The 19,498-nt window shown below is 43.0% G+C and overlaps 1 protein-coding gene and 1 pseudogene across 1 annotated transcript in view; one reads left to right on the top strand and one right to left on the bottom strand.

The window, feature by feature from the left end:
• Positions 1 to 15,771, bottom strand: part of ADAMTS5 (ADAM metallopeptidase with thrombospondin type 1 motif 5) — a 49,680-nt gene extending 33,909 nt beyond the window's left edge. The window contains exons 1-3 of the mRNA XM_004429527.2: positions 15,595 to 15,771; positions 13,449 to 15,276; positions 2,163 to 2,295 (exon numbers count right to left, since the gene is read on the bottom strand). Coding sequence (XP_004429584.1) covers positions 2,163 to 2,295; positions 13,449 to 14,552 — 1,237 coding nt within the window. The 5' untranslated portion in view covers positions 14,553 to 15,276; positions 15,595 to 15,771. The remainder of the gene's footprint in view (positions 1 to 2,162; positions 2,296 to 13,448; positions 15,277 to 15,594) is intronic.
• On the top strand, positions 14,322 to 15,914 carry LOC147913435 (uncharacterized; annotated as a pseudogene).
• The last annotated feature ends 3,584 nt before the right edge of the window (positions 15,915 to 19,498 follow it).

Below are 19,498 nucleotides of genomic sequence, written 5' to 3'. Positions count from 1 at the left end.
TTCTATGGGACTTCTCTTACTCTGAATAATGATGATTAATTACTGGTGTACTTTTTAAATAATCTCTGCTTAATTATAATCCTCTTGAGTATTTGGATTAATTTCTGTTAGTTTCTGCTGCAAAATTAGAATGTTGCCTTGGGCAGCTCTTGTGTTTCTCCTGCTTACGTGCACATATAGACATGTAATAAATATTGATTAAGGATCTATATTAGGCTGTATTTTTATCAGGTAGTTTCACAGGCATGAGTGAGAAACGGGTGAAGACATAATCTCAACCCTGAAGCTCAAATGGCATGTGTATTTTAAAAACATTTTCCAGCATACCTGTTTTTCTAGTGTAGCACACAGAGAGCCATGCCTCATTACGAGTCCACCTTACAGGGAAGAAACAGAGACTCTGAGGATCTAAATCACTTGCCTGAGATAAAACAGGGAACATAGAAACAGAACTGGGACTCCATCTCAGAACTTTGGCTCCCAAAGTGAAAGATGCTCAATTAGTAAACCGTTAAATGGAATTATTATCTCAATTAATAAAGTGTTGAACTGAATTACTATAACAGTGATGCTGTTGGACAATTATTTATGTTAAGGCTTTATGTTTGTGTTTTTTTGCTTACATGGTAAGAAGAGTGTCAGTTAAGAAAATTAAGGTCATAATTAATATTTAAGAACTGAAATTTAACTACTGATTTGTATTTTGCTGCTGCAATATATTGACTTATGTACTTATACCTTTGATTTGAAGTTATTTTAACTCCCCCCCCAAAAACATAGCAGCTAGAAAGCCACATCTTGCGAAATGTTCTCTGCCTACTATAAATGTGAAAAAGATGTTTTAATTTCTATTTAAAAATTATGGCTTTAGCTTAAAAAAACTAAATCTGTTTAATAAAATATAGCAAAATTACAGTAATTATTAAACCATACTTTGCCCCCCAAAAGATGATGCTAAAAGGTGATACACACATTAAAAAGTCAATGAACTATTTAAAAAGCCAAACAGAAGTGTACGTGGATATAAATAACAGCTAGTATCTATAACCTACCCAATTTGATCCTTAAAATAATCCATGAAATAGGCACTATTATTCCTATATTTCAGATATGAAAACTGAAGCTTAGAGAGTTTAAATAATGAGATCAATGTGACACAGGTAGAAAGTAATTTAGCAAGAATTGAGCCCAGATGTGTCTAATTCTAACATCTAGTCCTAAGTACTAAACTAACTTCTCATACACCTCGTAGCCTAGGTCAATGATTAGGAAACACATATTCCTATTTGCTAGCATATTTCTCAACAATTAATTCAGTCCTAAATTTCTAGATTTAGGATTTAGATGTGTTTCTTATGACAAACAAATAGGGTAAGTGACATTTGAAAACAAACCCTATTGACTTTGGAGCTTGGTTTCATTGGCTTTGCTATTAAAAATGAGACAGAAGGAGCCGGCCTGGTGGCACAAGCGGTTAAGTGCGCGAGCTCTGCTCCAGCGCCCAGGGTTCACCGGTTCAGATCCTGGCACGCACTGACTCACCGCTTGGGAAGCTGTGCTGTGGCGGCGTCCCATATAAAGTGGAGGAAGGTGGGCACTGATGTTAGCCCAGGGCCAGTCTTCCTCAGCAAAAAAAGGGGAGGATTGGCAGATATTAGCTCAGGGCTGATCTTCCTCATAAAAAAAAAAAAAAAATTAAAAAAAAAAATGAGACAGAAATGTTTACCACAAGCTATTGATTACCTTTGACAGGAGTCACCTATTATCACTCACAATGGAATAAAATATGATCAATTTCTGTGCAAACAGATTAGCTCTGGATGAGTCAATATTGTCTTGACTAACTTCTAAGAGGAACATCTCTGCGTTCCACAGTCGACTGTGACAAATTCCATCTAAGAGTCATTTATGGATGCTTACAAAGACAGTAGCAGTAGCAAATTTCTCTTAAACTTTTAAAACGACACTGTCTACTATGTGCCTGACTTTGCCTTCCTCCTCCCTTATTAGTTAACCCTAAAAGTGCAAATATAAACAAATTTAATCCCCAACGGGACATCTGAACCAGGAAGAATCTGGAATTAATTGCCAAGAATTTTGGTTCCTGTTGCAGCTGTTACAAGTGTTTGATTTGGCAAGGGAAGAGAAAAGGCGTCGCATACCAATTTCGTGAGCCACAGTGAAAGCTGCGTGGAGGCCATCATCTTCAATCACAGCACAGCTGCGCTCCGGAGAACATATGGTCCCAACGTCTGCCATTCCCAGGGTGTCACATGAATGATGCCCACATAAATCCTGCCCAGGAGAAAGAAAGAAATCATTAAAATCAATTTACATCCAGAAGGAGCCACCTTGTAGAGCCACTTGCTCACTCCACACAGTGAGACAGGGATATGTTTATGGTGTCACCTGTTCAACTCTGGAAATGTTCCAAAGACGAACTAATGGCATTGACTTTTCTAAGCTTCTCTGGGCCCCAGAAGCGCGGAAGGATGATGGGACTCAATTACATTTAAAAAGATCTCATAGGATAGTAGCTTGTCCCTTACAATAGCAGCCACAGCCTTAACAAAGCTGTCCCGCATATATGCAGCGACATATGTCCTGGATCACTTTCACATACGGTCATGCTTAAGACAGCCCTAATATTCTGACCTAAATTCATGCTAAATTTATCAGAAGCCTGGCCTAATACCTTATTTTCCATCACAGGGATGAAGTGCAACCACAGATTTGTGGCAGAATGTAAATATATCAGTAATTCGGATGGCAAACTAAATTTTAACCCAAAAGCCTAATTCCTCCAAAGATCATGTCTTAATTTCCAAATTGAGTTGTAAATTCACAGGTTGTGTCTTCAGAAATTTATGCACTCTTACTCATAGCATTTAATGTAGTGTTTCTCAACCTGATCAATTCTCAGGAAAAATATGTAACCTGTTGGGTTTATATAAGTGAGTATATGCATTTTTCAGGTGAGAAGTTGCATCACTTTTAAGAAATTCTGAAATGGAAACATGGTCACACCCCACTCATGCTTAAAAATTATTGATTTAGATGAAAGAGATATTACAAGACAATTTTAAGTTGTGAAGCATAAAGAGAAAATATAAGCCAAAATTTTTTACAAGGCAGATTTGTAATAATAAACTTTCTCTCAACTGCTATTTGAGTATTGATGGACATTAGACTTTCTTGTGCTTGACGAATGTTTTCAATGAAAGTTAATTAACAGTATGTACATTTAATTAATTAACAGTGTGTACATTTATATCCAAAAAAGCAAGAGAGTATCTGAGTAAGCCATAAGCGAATAATTGTAGAAGGAAAGGACTTTTTAAAAATACTAATTACTATGAAAGATGACTGTTTACTAGTGGAAATAGTGTTGTTTCTATTACAGCTGTCATCTTTGTATTCCCAACTACCACAAAGTCTGGCTTATGATAGGAACTCAACAAACATTTGCTTAACTGGGGTGAATTGCAACATACAGTCAGATGCAATGTACACCTCACACACATTTAATATGCTGTATACTAGCAAGACCCTCAATAAGACTCCAGGAAGACAGGGAAAATGTTATTACTACATAACCAATGCCACCTATTCAGTGTCAACATATTCTTCTAACTCTTCTCTATTGTGCTGCACAAAAACCCAACGAAGGTGAAGAATATTTAAAAGATACACCCTATGATCTTCTCTCTAGTACATTTTCAGGTCCTTATTGTGTTCCATATATGATGAGATCGCAGCTGTGATGAATTACACTGTGGCCACCATGTTATTATAGCTTCAGACAGTGGAAACCTTGGCCCAGCAGCCTTGGTGAATCAAGTCACCAAATCAACAATAGCCTCCCAAAGTTTCCTGTGTATCCTCATATGTCATCCAGTGGGATCTCAAATTACAGCTGCTGAGAACAAATTAGTAGTCTTTAAAATTGAAACTGGAACACACTTTTGCATAATACTCAGTCTTTGAGATAATAATATAGTACAATACATTTTTAATCCATTTTTTTCTCCAATCATTTTAGTAGCTTTAAGACCAAAGTGACAGTTTAAGTGAATTGCTACACACCGTAGGTTATTTCTGCACGCACATATTTTTTAAACCAAGATTTATGTCTATCTGCACAATTTGGGGTCCGTTATCTTAAATAATAAAATCCAAGAACTGTTTCCCCTTCTTACACCTCGCTTCATTAATAAGTTTGGGTGAAGAGCCACAGCAAGTGGAAATGGCCCTCTTTTCTGAACGGAGTTTAAATTGGATTCTTAATATTTCTCTGTTTACTGATAATCAATTGCTCATTAGAGGCCATCAATTCTCCTTGTCATCCTTGAATTGCATTAAATGCATCTGGCCCTTTGCCATGGAAGTGTGTGCATGTGACAAAATTATGAACAGAAGTACTTGTTATTTTTTTAACCACACTGATTAAACCCCTTGACTACATAGCCACACTCTATACATTTCTGTAACTATAATTATGTAAACTAGCAACCTTTCCATTTCATTCACACTATTTCAATCTTGGCAGCCCAGTTATGGTTTCGTCCTCAAGACTGACAATGAATGCCTGAATTTCTTTGTGATCTGATGTTCATTCCAATGTATTAAAACTCAACTTGTGCATCAAATTATTAAGAATAAAGTACATCACACTCATGACTATTTTCTGGTGATAATTTATAACAACACTTGCAGATGCAAATCTTTTTCTTCTTTCTTTTCTTTTTTTTGGGGGGGAGGGGGTGAGGAAGATTAGCCCTGGGCTAACATCCATTCTGTGCCCATCTTCCTCTACTTTATATGTGGGACGTCTGCCACAGCATGCCTTGACTAGCAGTGTGTATGTCCGCACTTGGGATCCGAACCTGTGAACCCCGGGCCACGGAAGCAGAGCACGTGAACTTAACCACTATGCCACGGGGCCAGCTCCTGCAGATGCAAATCTTATTTGAAGTTTATAGGAATTTTTTTTTTTTTAATGCAAAGCAGGAGTAAGGATGCTACTGGGGCAATAGCATCTTTCTATCTGTCTGTCTGTCTATCTATCTATCTATCTATCTATCTATCTATCTATCTATCCATCCATCCATGTACCTACCTACCTACCTATCTATCTATCTATACCTATCTTCTGGATCTGGAGGCAGAATATACTGAAGAAATGTGAATCATATACAGTATCCACATAAGAGGTAAATGAATTAAAAGTACTGACAAGAGTTTTTCTGCCTGGTCAATGCAGATCTGAAAGTAAGTTATATCTTAGTTATATTATAGATATAATGATATCTTAGTTATATTATATATTATATCTTAGTTATCTGAAAGTAAGTTATATCTTAGTTATAGATATATTATATCTTAGTTATATTAAAGATGGTTCTTTTCATTCAAGATCAACATCTTATCTTATGGTGTAGATGGCAATGCAATGGAAGATTTAGTAAAATATGAGTTGCCAGAGTATGCAGAGATTTAATCTGTGGGCTTGTGGTGTGGTGTTGGCCAGAAGACATGACGGGAACATTGCATCTAACTGAAAAATAGAGCTGAGATGATCAGCAAGACCAATGAAGACTTGACAGGGAGGTCATTGACATGGTGACATTCACTGGGTATAGGCATTTAGAGGATTATGAATATGACAAGATCTGTGATTTATCATGGAATTTAGAAGGACTAATAGTACCCCAGACTTGTGGCTGGAGTAGGGGGCAGTAAGCTAGCAAAGCACGCTACCTTGAAAAGCAGATGCCCGGGGGATAGTATGACTTGGAAAATCTGAGTGGTCAGTCCTGAGTGAACCAAACAGACATGAATGTGCAAAGTAGAATGAACAACAGGAGTTTTAGGATTTCTAGCCTTGACGGGGAGTTTGGTCTCTCAAGCAGCGTAGTGTGCTGAGGGAAGGAGCTAAAGGAAATACAAATGCTGACAAAAGCAGACACCATTACAACTGCAGCAAGAGCACCAAAATTCTCCTTGTAGAGGAAATCTGGAAATAACAGCAACTTCTGTTTCTATGGATAGTACAACCTGGTAAGGGCAAGTGTGGAGCTCAAGGGAAGGGCATAGAAGAGGGTTTAACTAAGTAGAGGGATGTCTACCTATCTATCTACCCAATTCCTATGAAGAGGGATTAGTGATAGAAGAATTAATCTGGTGTGGTACATATTTTAGTCATAACTATTACACAAACATACACTTACACACTGTAATTCATATTTGTCCTGTGGATCTGATTCTTGAGGTGTCATGTGCCTTTCTGGCTACCTATATAGCAATCCCCAATAATAGAGGTCTTGATTTAGACCTCAGCAGAGAATACATTAATTGGGTCGGTTAGGTCGACCATTACAATGACCCATGTTATATATAATCTCTATCCATGCTTCTGGGTACAACTAGGTAATACCAAACATATGAGCCTAGCTGGATTTTAGCGGCCAAAAGATCCAGGTGATACATTCCTAAAACAATTATCATGTGCCCACAAACTGCCAGACACTGCTAAGTGCAGACACTGTGGTAAATAAATAAAATAAGATCTGATCCTAACACGTCAGAAACATAACCTAGTGAGCAAAATAGATATGTCAAGAGGGAAGCAGACTGCAACAAGTTATTATGAACAGATTGCTGAGGGAGTACAGAAGAGGAATTGATGTGCTCTCCTTGGGGGAATCAATAAAGGTGTCTCAGAGGAGATGACTGCATCTTGAGGGATGAACGGAAGTCTGACGGTCTTAGAGGAAGGGTATTCTAACAAGGAAAGACTATTGAAAACATTAGGGAATGGTCAAAGGCAGGATCTGTTTTGAGACTAAGAAGTTTGTGGTGGCTGCAGTATGGGATTCGCTGGGTAGAGGGCGAGGAGAGGAAGTTGGAAAGACAGTCTGGGCCCAGAGTTCCAAGATAGGAAATTTTCTCTGATAAATGTGAGAGAAGAAGAAGGGGAAGAAGAGATGGAGTAAATTGGATATTGAGGGGAGTAGGTGCTCAGAGGAGTCGTTTTGGAGAATGAGAGCAGAAGCTGATTAATGAACAGAAGGCAGATTGCTCTTAAAACTCTCTGTTAGGAAGAATCATTATATAAATCATTTATAAGCTTGGAGACAAAGTTCCTTCATCATTAACATAAGGAGTTTGGACCAGGTGATCTCTAGGGCTTGTTAGTATTAAAAGAAAACTCTCTAATTTATAGATGGAAAATTAAAACTCAGTGGCATTGTATCCAAAGTTGCAAGCTTGAGACTGGCGAAGCTGAAATTCAAACCTACCTCTAAACACGCCGATTCCTGAACTTACTTCACCATGGTACTGTTACATCATCACCTATGTTATTCTCGACATTACTCTTACCTTTTACATTTGTAATGTGTGCTTCGTCAAGCAAATTCTTTTTTTGCGAGAATTGCAACAGCGCATGGTTTTTATCTCTACGGTGTGTTCGGTAAAACTCAATAATTTAGACATACTAAATATACAAAATGCACTGAGGAAGATATTCCAGAAAACAAGAAGATGGAAACACTGGATAAGAAACCTGGTGACACCGTTAACTTGCCTCTCTCTCTTATTTGCCACATCTGACCAGTCACTGTAAGTCACGGATTCCATCTACCAAATGTCTATTTGGCTGTCCTCTCTTTCTCATTCCTTCCATTATTCCTTCCTGCCTGGACTGTCACCTGAGGCTTCTAACTGGTGCCTTTGTCTCCTATAACTTCCCAATCTATATGCTGCAGCCAGTTACCTTCTTAGAGCCCAGATCTTGTAAGATTCCTCCAGTCCTCCAAAACTTAAAATACACACCAACCTTAGCTGGCATTCCCACCCTTGCACAATGCAAACAGGGCTTCCCGTCAGCCTCCACTGCACTGTCCTGATCTATCCTGTCCACTGTTTCCCGTATATCTCTTCAACATTTTGGCCCCAAGCCTTAGCCCAAATATTTCTTCTTTTGAAAGGATTAATTTACTCACGTCCACGTCTTTTAAACATTTATTGACTCAATCCCTGCCTCTTCATTTCTACTGCCACTGCTTTAGTTTAGACCATCTCGAGTCTCCTCTAGAAGATTACTGAAATAGCCTGCACAGGCTCCACCTGGATCCAGTCCAACTACTGAGGCCAGAAGGCTCATTCCAGAACACACTGCTGTTTTCCTGCTGGATGTCCTTTCCACAGATCCTCATTGAATTTAATTTACAATTTAAACTCTTGAGCATAGCGCTATGGGCTGACTTGTGTCCCCCACCAAATTCATACGTTGATGCCTTCATTCTGAATGTGACTGTATTTGGAGAAGAGGCCTATAGGGATGTAATTAAGGTTAAATGAGGTCATAAAGGTGGGGCTCTATCCCATAGGGTTAGTGTCCTTATAAGAAGAGACCAGAGCTCTCTCTCTCTTTCTCTCTCTCTCCCACCCCCAGGCCCATCCACCTAGGAAAGGCCATGTGAGCACACAGCGAGAAGGTGGCAGTCTACAAGCCAGGAAGAGAGTTCTCACCAGAAACCAAATAGGGTGGAAACTTGATCTTAGACTTTTCAGCCTCCAGAACTATGAGAAAATATTTTTCTGTTCTTTAAGCCACTCAGTCTATAGTATTTTGTTATGACAGCTCAAGCAGACTAATACACATGGCATACAATTTTTTCTATAATCTGGTTATTTTCCTCCCTAGACTAATCTATCACCCTCCCACCCTCATATTGTCCGTCCTATCATATCTAACTCCCTGCATTTCACCGGATCACCATGATGCCTCTGGGCCACTGCACATGATAATCTGAGGTGTCTGCAATGCCTATTTCTCCTTTTGGGTCTAACTCCTCCTCTTTCTTCCAAACTGACGGATTAGGCAACTTTCTTATGTACTTCCATGATATCTAATGACAATATCTATCATAAAAATCATCTTGCTGTACAGCAATTATCCATTTCCTTGTCTGTTTCCTGGAATAGATTCTTAGGAAAGGGGCCACTCTTTAAACCTCTGAATTCCTCTTTACCTATTAGGAACATATTGAATGTCTGAATAAATTAGTTATAATATTTTTAGTTTAGAGAGCACTAGACAGGACTACCTTCTCTCTCTGCCATTTGTCAGATATATTACTCTGAGAAGATTATCTCTCTTTCTTTTTGTATGAATGTCCTTATCTGTCTAATTATGATAATGATACTACGGTTGCAGATTGTTGAAAGGATTAATCGTAAAGTGGTTTATGATTATGGATAGTGCATAAGAAATGCTCAGTAACAGTTGGCTGAAACCAAATCAAATTGGTCCATCCTTCGAGGGCCAATTCAATTCTACGTTTGCAATAAAACCTGTAAAAAGATCAATAGGCAGAATGGATTGTATCTTCCCTTCTCCTTTCGCAGACTTTGTTTATAGCTCAGTTATGGCATTTATCAGAGTTTTCCTAACGTTAGAGTGATTTGTGTATGTATCTGCTTCCTCTCCCTTGGTGACAAGCCCCGGTGGGCAGAGACCAGGTATTTTCCATCTTGCTGCCTTCAGCTGCCTAAATGAGTGGCTCATACATAGAAGGCACCCAGAGGCATGAGCTGAATGTGAGAAAGACAATAATGAAATAGGTCCTGTGTGGTGTGGTATATTGTCTCTAATAGACTTTAGATTTTTCAGAATATTCTTCACAATTTACTTTTTAACTGAGATATAATTGACTTATAACATTGTATTAGTTTCACGTGGACAACAAAATGATGCGATATATGTATATATTGTGACATCATCACCACAATAAGTCTGGTTAACACCGATCACCACACAGTTACAAATTTTTTTCTTGTGATGAGAACTTTTAAGATCTACTCCTTTAGCAACTTTCAACTCACAATCTATTTTTAAAATGTCAACTAGAGCTGCTTAATCTGCTCCTGGCTTCCCATTTCTGAGTTACTTAGCCTTTTATTCATTGGGATTGACCTATAGGCTTTGACTTCTTGCTAAGGGTTCACATGACTTTGAATGGGATTTGAACTCAAATGTGTGATTGAATGAGTCAATCCTGTCAGCAAGCAAGAAACAGCACACCCTCCTCCCTCCTCCAAGCTTCTGGTCTCCCTCTAGAGCCCTGTATTGTTAGACCTTAAGAAGGAGCCAGCTGGTAAAGAAGAAATGCTGTCTGTGGACTTCCCGCCTGGCATTACAAGGCAGAACAGAGAGAAGTGTTAGCTGACTGACAGTTGCCCGTTAATGGGCACATTGGTAATTAATGAAAGCGAATGAACCTTTTACATTGTATATTCTTGTAGCTGGTTCAGTTTCAATCTGATGCTTTCAATCCATGAAATAGTGAAGCTTTCATCGGTGTTGTGCCAGGGTAAAGAGATGTCAAACAATTTCCAATTTTGTTATCAAGCAGGTAGGGCTTTTGTTTCTAAGGAAGGGTGCATTGTCTCCAAGATGGGTTTAAGAGTTTGTCTTTGAAGAAACTATTTTAAAATAAAAGAGTAAGCCAGGAAGAAGGAAAGGATTCTGGAAAGCAAAAGTAAATCCTAGGGAGATCGGATTTCTACTGTTTAATGGCAGAAGTGGTGTGAATTCCAGCCTAAGTGCCATTCCAGAATGAAAATGGCTTCCTATGCCAGAAAACGTCCTGGTGCTCGGTTTCTCTAACTAGAACAGTCCCAAGTGCTGGAGTACAGTCCTGATGGTAAAGCGTGTTAGTGTGATAAATGAATTACCAGCACTATTTTGCTGACTCTCAGACACAACGTTCAAGGTGGCCTCGGCTAGTAAACAGAGGTGGAAAACATATCCTCATACATTTGCTTCTTGCCTGAAAAACAAGCAATTTAGGAGAAGACATCTGGACATAAAATTTGAACAGTGCTCAGAGCCCATCAAAACACGGGTTTGATGGCTTGGCGTCTGGCTGCTAAGCAACGTGCTCCTTATATTCAAAACACAGTTGTAAAAGTAGGGCCCTTGTGCCAACTCCCGGGATTTCTCACTGAAAAAAAAACCCAGATATTTGAGTTCCACGAGATAGAAGAGCTCAGATCATTTCTCCTCTAGCCCTCTGGTTTTCTACATTCTGCATATTAGGTGGAGATAACTTTATGTTTTGAAGTACTGTACTCTCAAAAGAATGCTGCATAAGGGTCTTCTGATATTTTTCTCAGTCCTCTAATTAATAGCACTCTTTTAAATTGGGTGTGTATATTCATAATACACATGCTTTTCAAATATTTGGTTCTCATCAAGTTAGATGTACACACCAGAGCACCAACCACAAACTACATGAGATTTGCTTTACTAAAAGTCTGCTTCTCCTTGGCAAGGAGGCCAGGCAGGAGCCTTGCAAAATATTTTCCATGTGTAGACTAGTTTGAAAAATGTGTGTTATTATAACACTTACTAAAATTAAGATAGATTGTTAATTTATTTCTCCCTTTTATCTATTTAAAATGTACTCATCCATTCCAGAGCTTGGAAAATAGGAATTATTAACTACCCAAACAAAAACCAAGTTCAGGAAAAGCAATAGACAGATCATTTAAAATCACTGACTAGTTTTCCTTTCCTCTGAAAAGCAATTAGGAAAATTACGGGGCAAGGGGGGAATAGGGTCTTCTATTAATTTTTGTTTATTTAAAAAATGATGGAATGGGCATTTGTATTTAAAAATGAAAATGAACTATGAAAATGACCTCCTCTTTGGAGCAGTATGTCTACAAAAGCATTTTTTTCCTGCGTCTTTAGAGAACTTCCTTCCATAAACTCTCTAAAGCCTCCTTCTTGGCAGCCTCTTGTGATGTAGCAAAGCAAGGAATTCAGACATGGAAAGTTGCTTCCAAAAAAAAAAAAAAGGACTTGGAAACCAAAGAAGAAAGGGATAGTTTTACAGGAGAACTTCACTTCATACGGAAGGCTACGAAATGAATGTTCTTCCGTTTCAAAGATTAATGTAGTGCAGAGAAATTAGAGGATGGTTTCCAGAAGGTCACTCAACGAGGAGAAAGATTTTCCATCGTGCATAGCGCCATGTGTTGCCTGGTTCTCCCTAAACCGCTGCCCTCCCGGCGTCTTTGTTTACACGTGGTTTACATTTATGTCCACCCCATGAACCACAAGCCTTTCTCCACTCCAAATGTATCACCACGCTTCCTTCATACCAGGGGTGGCTTAGTAAAAACAGGAGAATTAGGTAGTGGAGACTGGTGATTCTGAAACGTCCGGCAAGTCATCATTGAATTTCCTATCCTAGCTCTGGTTGTTCCATTTCATACCATGATTTTCCATAATATGTCAAAGTTTCTAATCCTTCGTCTATCCTGGATGGATCTCAAACACCTAAAGAACGAGCTTTAAAAGTCAATTCTTACCAAGCATCTGAGAGGTATGACTTAAAACTGCCAGTCATAGTAGAGTTGTGCAAACTGAGGCTGAGAGCTGTGAGCAAGTCAGACTCACAACCAACCCAGACTTTGTGTCTGAATGTCACCCTTACACGATGACATAATAATTGTGCAAATAAGTACTGTGTTCTTCCCAGAACTTCTGGGCCTATAAAGATCAGTTTCTTTCCCTTCCTAGAACCATCTTCTTTAAATGAGGGAACTCCTAGGAAAACATTCCTTCCTCATGTCTTGACTCTTTGCCCAGATCTTTCCCCATTGGGGCTTCAGAACATACTCATCCAAAACCCAAACACGCAAGCTGGATGTGACCCTTCAGTGGCAGCTGAGGAGAGGGCAGTGCTTGAGGGCACTGGGTAACTAGGCAAAGGAGTTGCTAAGGAACTTCACAGGATTCTGTTTCTGTGTCCTCCTTGCCCTCCTGCATTCCTTCCTTCCCAGGACCCGAGATTCCACCAGGTGGATATGTAGGAACTCCATTAGGAAGCCAGATTGAAAAAAGAGTCCTTCCTTTGGAAAGTCTTCCTTAGACATGTCCCAGAAGGGGTTCAAGTAAGAAGGTACGGACATTTACAAAGGAAGGTCGTGGATAAAAGCAACTACAATGGATGAATCATCAAGCCCTTTCCATTAGGTTGGACGAAGTTATATTTTTGAGTTCATTGGAAAGTAGAAGATCCCCGATTCTAAAGACAAACTTGCTGTCCCCCTTTGCCCATTTAGCTATGTACATTTTCCCAAGCATTCTAGCGCATCTATGACACCACATCTCAGACTGGAGACATCCTGCCTGATTGATTGGTTGATTGACTGGCTAAGCAGGTCTGGTCATTTAAGGCAGGAGCTGTTGCTGGGGCTACCCTGAATACCAGAGCAGAGTTGGAGGCTGGCTGGGTTTCCTGCAAGGAGCAGTTAGGCAAATCCATAGTGGCCGGGGGGTTTTTGGGAGAAGCAGGGCCCTCGGCAAGACTCCCTTTGACCTACCTCCTTATACCGGTGCTCAGACCGCCCACCCAGGCTGGACCTACCTCTCGAGTGAACAGGATGGCCGCATCGTAGTGCTCCTCGTGGTCGTCCCCCAGCTGGTTGTGCTGGTGCTGCCACTTGCAGAAGTTCTTGAGCGTGGTGGCTGCGTTCTTGCTCACCTCCAAGCTCTTGTCCTTGTCACCCAGCACCACCACCTTCACCACGGCCAGGCGGATGTGGTTCTCGATGCTGGCGTGGCTGTACAGCCGGTTGGCGATGGAGGCCAGGGTCAGCAGGTAGTGCTGCAGGCCGCGGCCGTACATCCGCGCCATGGACGCGTCAGCCACCAGGAGCAGCTCCACCTGGCGGGCCCGGGAGATGGAGCGGCGCCGCCGCCGCCACGACGTCTGTGGTCCCCGGCCCCCATCGGACGAGGTAGCCGACTGATCTGGGAAATGCGGGACTAGCGCCCAGTGTGGGTCCGGGCTGCTGTGCGCTGGGGGGCGCTCACGCGGCCCCGGCGGCAACGCGGGGGTCTCGCAGCTGGTGCGCGGCGGCAGGGCCTCAAAGCTGAAGCCTTCGCGGGTGTAGACGTGCAGGATCCGCGCGGATCCGTCCCCGTACACGCGCCCGGATTCTGCCTCGGCCCAGGGCCCGCGCAGCAGCGGCTGCAGGGTGTAACGCGCGTGCTTGACCGCGAAGAAGCCGTCGAGACCACCGCAGAGGTCAAAGACAGCCAGGGAGCGGGGGCTGCCGTCCACCGTGCCCCGGTAGAAGCAGTGGCCCCGGTGGCGCCGAGTCGAGTTCGGCCCGCCTCCTGCGGGCACAAAGCCAGCGGCGCCCACCGAACCATCCCGCTCCAGGTCCAGGAGGAACCTCCGGCCGCCCGCGTAGACGAGGTAGCCCACCTTGCCGCCGCCCGAGTAGATCTGGTCGATGTTCTGCACGAGCCCGCTGCTCCTGCGCTGCGGCGCCAGGGGGTGCGGGTGGCCCGGAGGCTCAGCCCGCTCCTGCGCCTCCTCCCCCTGCCGCCGGCGGGGCTGGGCGGCCGCTGCAGCAGCCCAAGGCTGCCCGGCTTTATCCTGGGCAGGTGCCGCGGCGGGGCCGGCGGCGACCAGGGGCAGGCGGAGCGCGCACAGCAGCAGGGACGCCCACCCGAGCAGCATAGTGCGCTGCCCGCGGGGAGGGGCTGCGCGACGGGGACTTTATGGGTATTTGTTATTCGCTATGGAAGTTACCGGGGCGGGAGGTGGGGGCACACACACACACACACGCTTGCAAGGTTGAGTCAAGTGTCGGAGGGAGGGAGGGGGACCCCGCAGCAGCGCCAGCCTGTCCTGGCCGCGGTGCCAGCGTGCAAACTTTTCTTTGTTGGTTTGGAAAATGTTTGGATTCGTTCTCCGGAAAGAAGAAAAAAATAAAAAGAGAAAAGCCGGGTTGTGGAGATTCAGCAAATACGAGAAAAAGAGAAAAACCCAAATCCAACCCCAAAGGCAGCCACTCTCGCTGCACCAAGAAAAGTAAGGAAGGTGCCGCGCACCAGGCGGGCTCCTGGTGCGCGCTGCCTCCCGCCCCCTTGCTGCTCTGGACCCGGCGGCAGCGGGGGTTCCAAGCTCCGAAGCCCACTTCCTTTCTTATTTTGTGGGTTTCCTTGACTCTACTGGAACCAGGAGGTAGGGAAGAAAGAGAGGGAAAAAGCCATAAAAATTAAAACAAAAATGCCAGCGGCGGCCTGCGGCGAGCCAGTGAAGCGGCGCGTCCGTGTCCCTTCGGATGCAGTGTCCTCCTGCCCGCGGTCATCCCCAGTCGGCCGCTGCGAGCGCGGAGAGCAGCGCGAGCGCTGTGAAGATGCGAGGAGGTGGAACAATGAATTTATAGCGGCATGCCATCCTGCAATGGCAATTTCAACAATTCGTCACTGCAAGCTGCCTCTTAAAGGGAGAGCTTCCCCCACCACTCCCACCCTTCCCGGTCCGCGCCTAATCAGATGGGGGAGGGCGGGCGAGCGGGATGATCGAGGAAAGGGAGACCGGGAAGGAGGAAGGGACCGGGCGAGGTGGAAGGAGGGACAAGGGAGGGAGCAAGGACGAGGGGGGAAAAAGTATTTGGGTAAGAAAAACATATTTCCTTGGCCTCATTTAAAGCCACAGCGGCTCTGGGTTTGTATGATGTTTCACAACCAATCGGGGTTGGCTAACCTCGGCTTACCTCATCTCCTGATGGGGTGTTTTGGTGTGTTTTTAAAGTTACTGAGACATTTCAAGTCTCTCCCTGCCTCCTTCTCTCCTGCTTTTCTTTCCCTCTGTAGCAAGTTCTTGCCGCAAGTTTTTCCCCTTTGCACGCCCGTGCGCTTCGGCCCCACAGAGCTTGCAACTCCGTCCAGCAGCAAAGGGATTTCAGCTTCCCGTGCGCCCCCTCGCCCCGCGCTCCTCTCTCCTCCTCCCGGCCGTCCGGGTACCGGGTTTCCTCCCTCCCCATTTCCCGGCCTCTTCGCGCTCAGACGCTCGCTGGGTTCGAGCTTCGGGTGACTAACTTCTCCCAGCCACCAGCAGAGGGGCCGGGCAGCCAGAGAGCGGCAGGCGCTTCCTGGCGCGACGCTGCGCCCTGTGGGCTGCGGTGCCCCCCGGCAGAGCCGCCCGCGGCCTGGGAACTCCGCGCCTTTGTGTGCGAGCCACGGGCTCCCCCCTCTCAAGCGCGCTTTTCATCGGTGCCCACGATCTGTCCCTTAATCCCAGATGACTGGAACTTCCTTTGCTTTGTTTTAAGAAGGCAGGGCGGGAAAGAGTTAACTCTTAAAGGGAATTGCGCTCATTTTTTTTCCATAAGATTTCAAAAATTTGTGCCCACACTTTCTCTTCTTCCTTCTGCTTAAATGATGATTAAATGAGAAATATCCGTCTTTGTATTTATCTCTCCTAAAACAACCACTCCTCGCCTTAGGCCCTGACCTACGATCGGTCTCAAAAATTCCTTTTAGGAGAAAAAGAAGACTGAAGGGGGAGGGGCGCAGATTGGTGCTTATTAGTACGTGAGTGACATTGTCACTGTGACTTGGTTTCTCTTTCTTTGTTTCCTCTAATTCTCAGCTCTAATAGAAAAGAAGGACAATCCAACGACTTTCTAACTTCTGCTTCCTGGTAGTGGTTAGAGGATCTACCGTGGGGGCAGGAGCGTCTCCCTCCTTCTTCAGCCTTCAGGCAAATTAATGCATACATCAGTGAGAGATGAATCTGGTATAATTAGCGCATTTCTGTCTTTCTACTTTTGTTTAGCTTACAGGGATACGGAGGATAGCAGGGGCGCCTCAATGTACCCCAAGCTGCTGGTGGTTTTCCCGGATCCTTGCTAAAAGATCTGATCATTTCTTCAGGGAAGGAATCAGGAGGGTCCCGGACTGATTTGAGGTCCTCAGAGTGGTGATGATCCCCAGGAGGAAATTCCGGAGTCTGCCAGCAATGACGCCCATTGCCCTGTGCCTGGAGCACCCTCTGGGTTCTGCTGGAAGGCAGACTGAAGGATATCCTGAGATTTAGTTGCACTTATGAATGGCGTGATCAGTGGGGCCCCCAGACCACCCACTAACCCCTAGTGGATTCTGAAATATCTCCAGACCTTGCTGAAGCCCATTGCCTTTAATTCTACAGCCCCTCAGTCTCTTAGTGGTCAGTTGCCCAAGGTCAATATTACCAGTTGAATATTTTGAGGAACCAGAGACGTTCAGGATCAGGATATAAAGGAGGAGGACCTAGATTCCAACAGTCTTCTCTGTCCCTCCAATAGCCTTCCAGCATGGCGGTCCTTGTGCCTATAGAGAGCAAACTTTCTTTTTTTTACCAATTTCAATGAAAAGTAGTCCAATATTTGGCACTAAACACCATCTCAAAAAACAACTTTGATTCTGTCATTTTCACCATTTCATCATTGTTAATCTCAAAGGATCATTTTGATAGACAGGAGTTTTAGACGACAGTGGTTTAAATTTTTTTAATTACAATTATTTGCATTCACAGAAAGGAGATTTCTTATTTAGCATTTAAGGAAATTCCAACTGAATTTTCTTCTGGGTGAAAATTTTTTCTCCTTTTTCAAAAATACTACATTTTTCATGTGAATCGTGCCTCTGAATTTTATGCCTTTAAGTTTAATTACATAAAGACATTTGTACGCAGGTTATTTAAATATTTAGGAATATGTTGAAGAACAAGATAGAAACAGATAAGGCTCCAAGCATGAATATCAACTATTAAATATTTATTAGAACCACATATCAAAAGGAAAGGAACTAATACAGCTTATAAATTTAATGAGTAAGTTCTTATATATTCAGAAAATTTCTACTCGTATATTTTTTTTTCTCTGACAGTAACTTGGATACTTTAGGAAGTTCATTTGGTAATACTTTATAAATATTACCCTTGTGGCTTAGGATGAACTGCTATGTTCCAGAAAAATTGATGTCTGTCAGTCTGAGGAAGTAATTTGTACTGGATAAAAGTAGCCCGAGTTTTTATTTTATTTTTTTTACAGTAGAAAGATAAAATACATTAGCAGTCATTTTAGGTGGATTAATTGCTACTTCATTATTTCATTATTCCAGGTAACAGTTTTATTTTTACATATTTAATGAGAGATTTCCACTGAAGTACATGATCACACTTGATATATAATTTTACGTTTCCCAAAAGGAAGAGAGACTTTCTACTCGAGACTATTACTGTTGGAAGTTATCTTGGAGATCCTCTAAGGCAGCTTCCTCCGTCTACCAATGAGAAACTGAGAGTGGAGACCAACATGACTCGTCTGTGGTTAAAAAGTCCTCAGTGGCCAGCTCCCCTGAAACCTAACTCCCTTACTCCCTTGACTGGTGCTCAATCTACAACACCTCTTAAAATCTATCCACGTTAACAAATATCTGTCAAAGGTCTTCAGCAAAGTGCTCCGTGTGGGTCTCGGGAGGCATATAAAGATGAATAAGCCATGATTAATGACCAAAGAAGCTCCCAGTTCAGAGATGGAGCCAATCATACCAAAAGGTGCTTGGAATACAAGCTGGAAACTACAAATACAGAGGGAAAGAAGCAAGAGAACAGCTCCTGCAGGTGCTGGGAGCTGTGTGTTTCCGGTACAGCTACACCCCATAGGATTGTGTGTGTATCCGCATTAGTAGTATTTTCTCAAATTTCCATTTGCTAAAGTGTCATTTCCTCCCCCTCCGCCTCCCCCATCTGTGATTTTAATGGTAAGAATGAGGAAGTAACTGACAATAAATATTCCCCCTCCAGCCACACACTTGCTCCTTCCCTCCCATGTAAGAGGATCGCAATCTCTCCACTCTTTCCCACACCAAAATCCTTACCCCAGGTCTTACTGTATTGTGAGCTCCGTTAGGATCATCTCCCTCCATGGCAGGCCAGTGGGTACTGGGAGCAGAACACTCCACTGCTGCTTGAGGCCAGTTATGAATGCCTTAACGACTCTAGGTCAGCCTTTTCCTCCAATGCCACTCAGCTTTGCAAATTCTAGTTCTCAGAGGACTTGCTTCAAAACAAAAGGTTATTTTAGATACCTCATCTAAGTGCTTTCGTGCAGGATTTGTCCTTCTGTGACTGGATGACTTCACTTAACATAATGTCCTCCAGGCTCACCCATGTTGTTGCACATCAAATAGTCAAACTCATAGAAGCAGAGAGTATAATGACGATTGCAAGAGGCTAGGGGGAGGGGGAAATGGAGAACTGCTATTCAATGGGCATGAAGTTTCTGTTATGCGAGATGAATAAGTTCTGGAGATCTGCTATGCAACATCGTTCCTATTGTTAACAATACTATGTTGTACGCATAAAAAATTAATTGACAGTAGATTTTATGTTAAATATTCTTAGTACAAAACCAAACCAAACCAAAGATTACACTTTGGGTATAGGCAGAGGATTGTATTTACTATGCCAGCTTTAATATGAATCCTAAATTTTTACAGGCTGAAACTATACCTGAACAGTCCCTCTCTCTTTTTCAAGTGCTTTCCTTCCCTCTCTGTCTCCTCTTATATCCCATGATGGTCTAACATGTATCTGCACATGCCAATGCACATGCGCAGTCTTGCACACATTAG

Source organism: Ceratotherium simum, chromosome 27 (genome assembly GCF_057802395.1).
Source record: "Ceratotherium simum simum isolate JZ-2026a chromosome 27, ASM5780239v1, whole genome shotgun sequence".
Taxonomy (NCBI): domain Eukaryota; kingdom Metazoa; phylum Chordata; class Mammalia; order Perissodactyla; family Rhinocerotidae; genus Ceratotherium; species Ceratotherium simum.
Note: the sequence above shows the minus strand (reverse complement) of the source record. Positions and strands in the feature narration are given on the sequence as shown.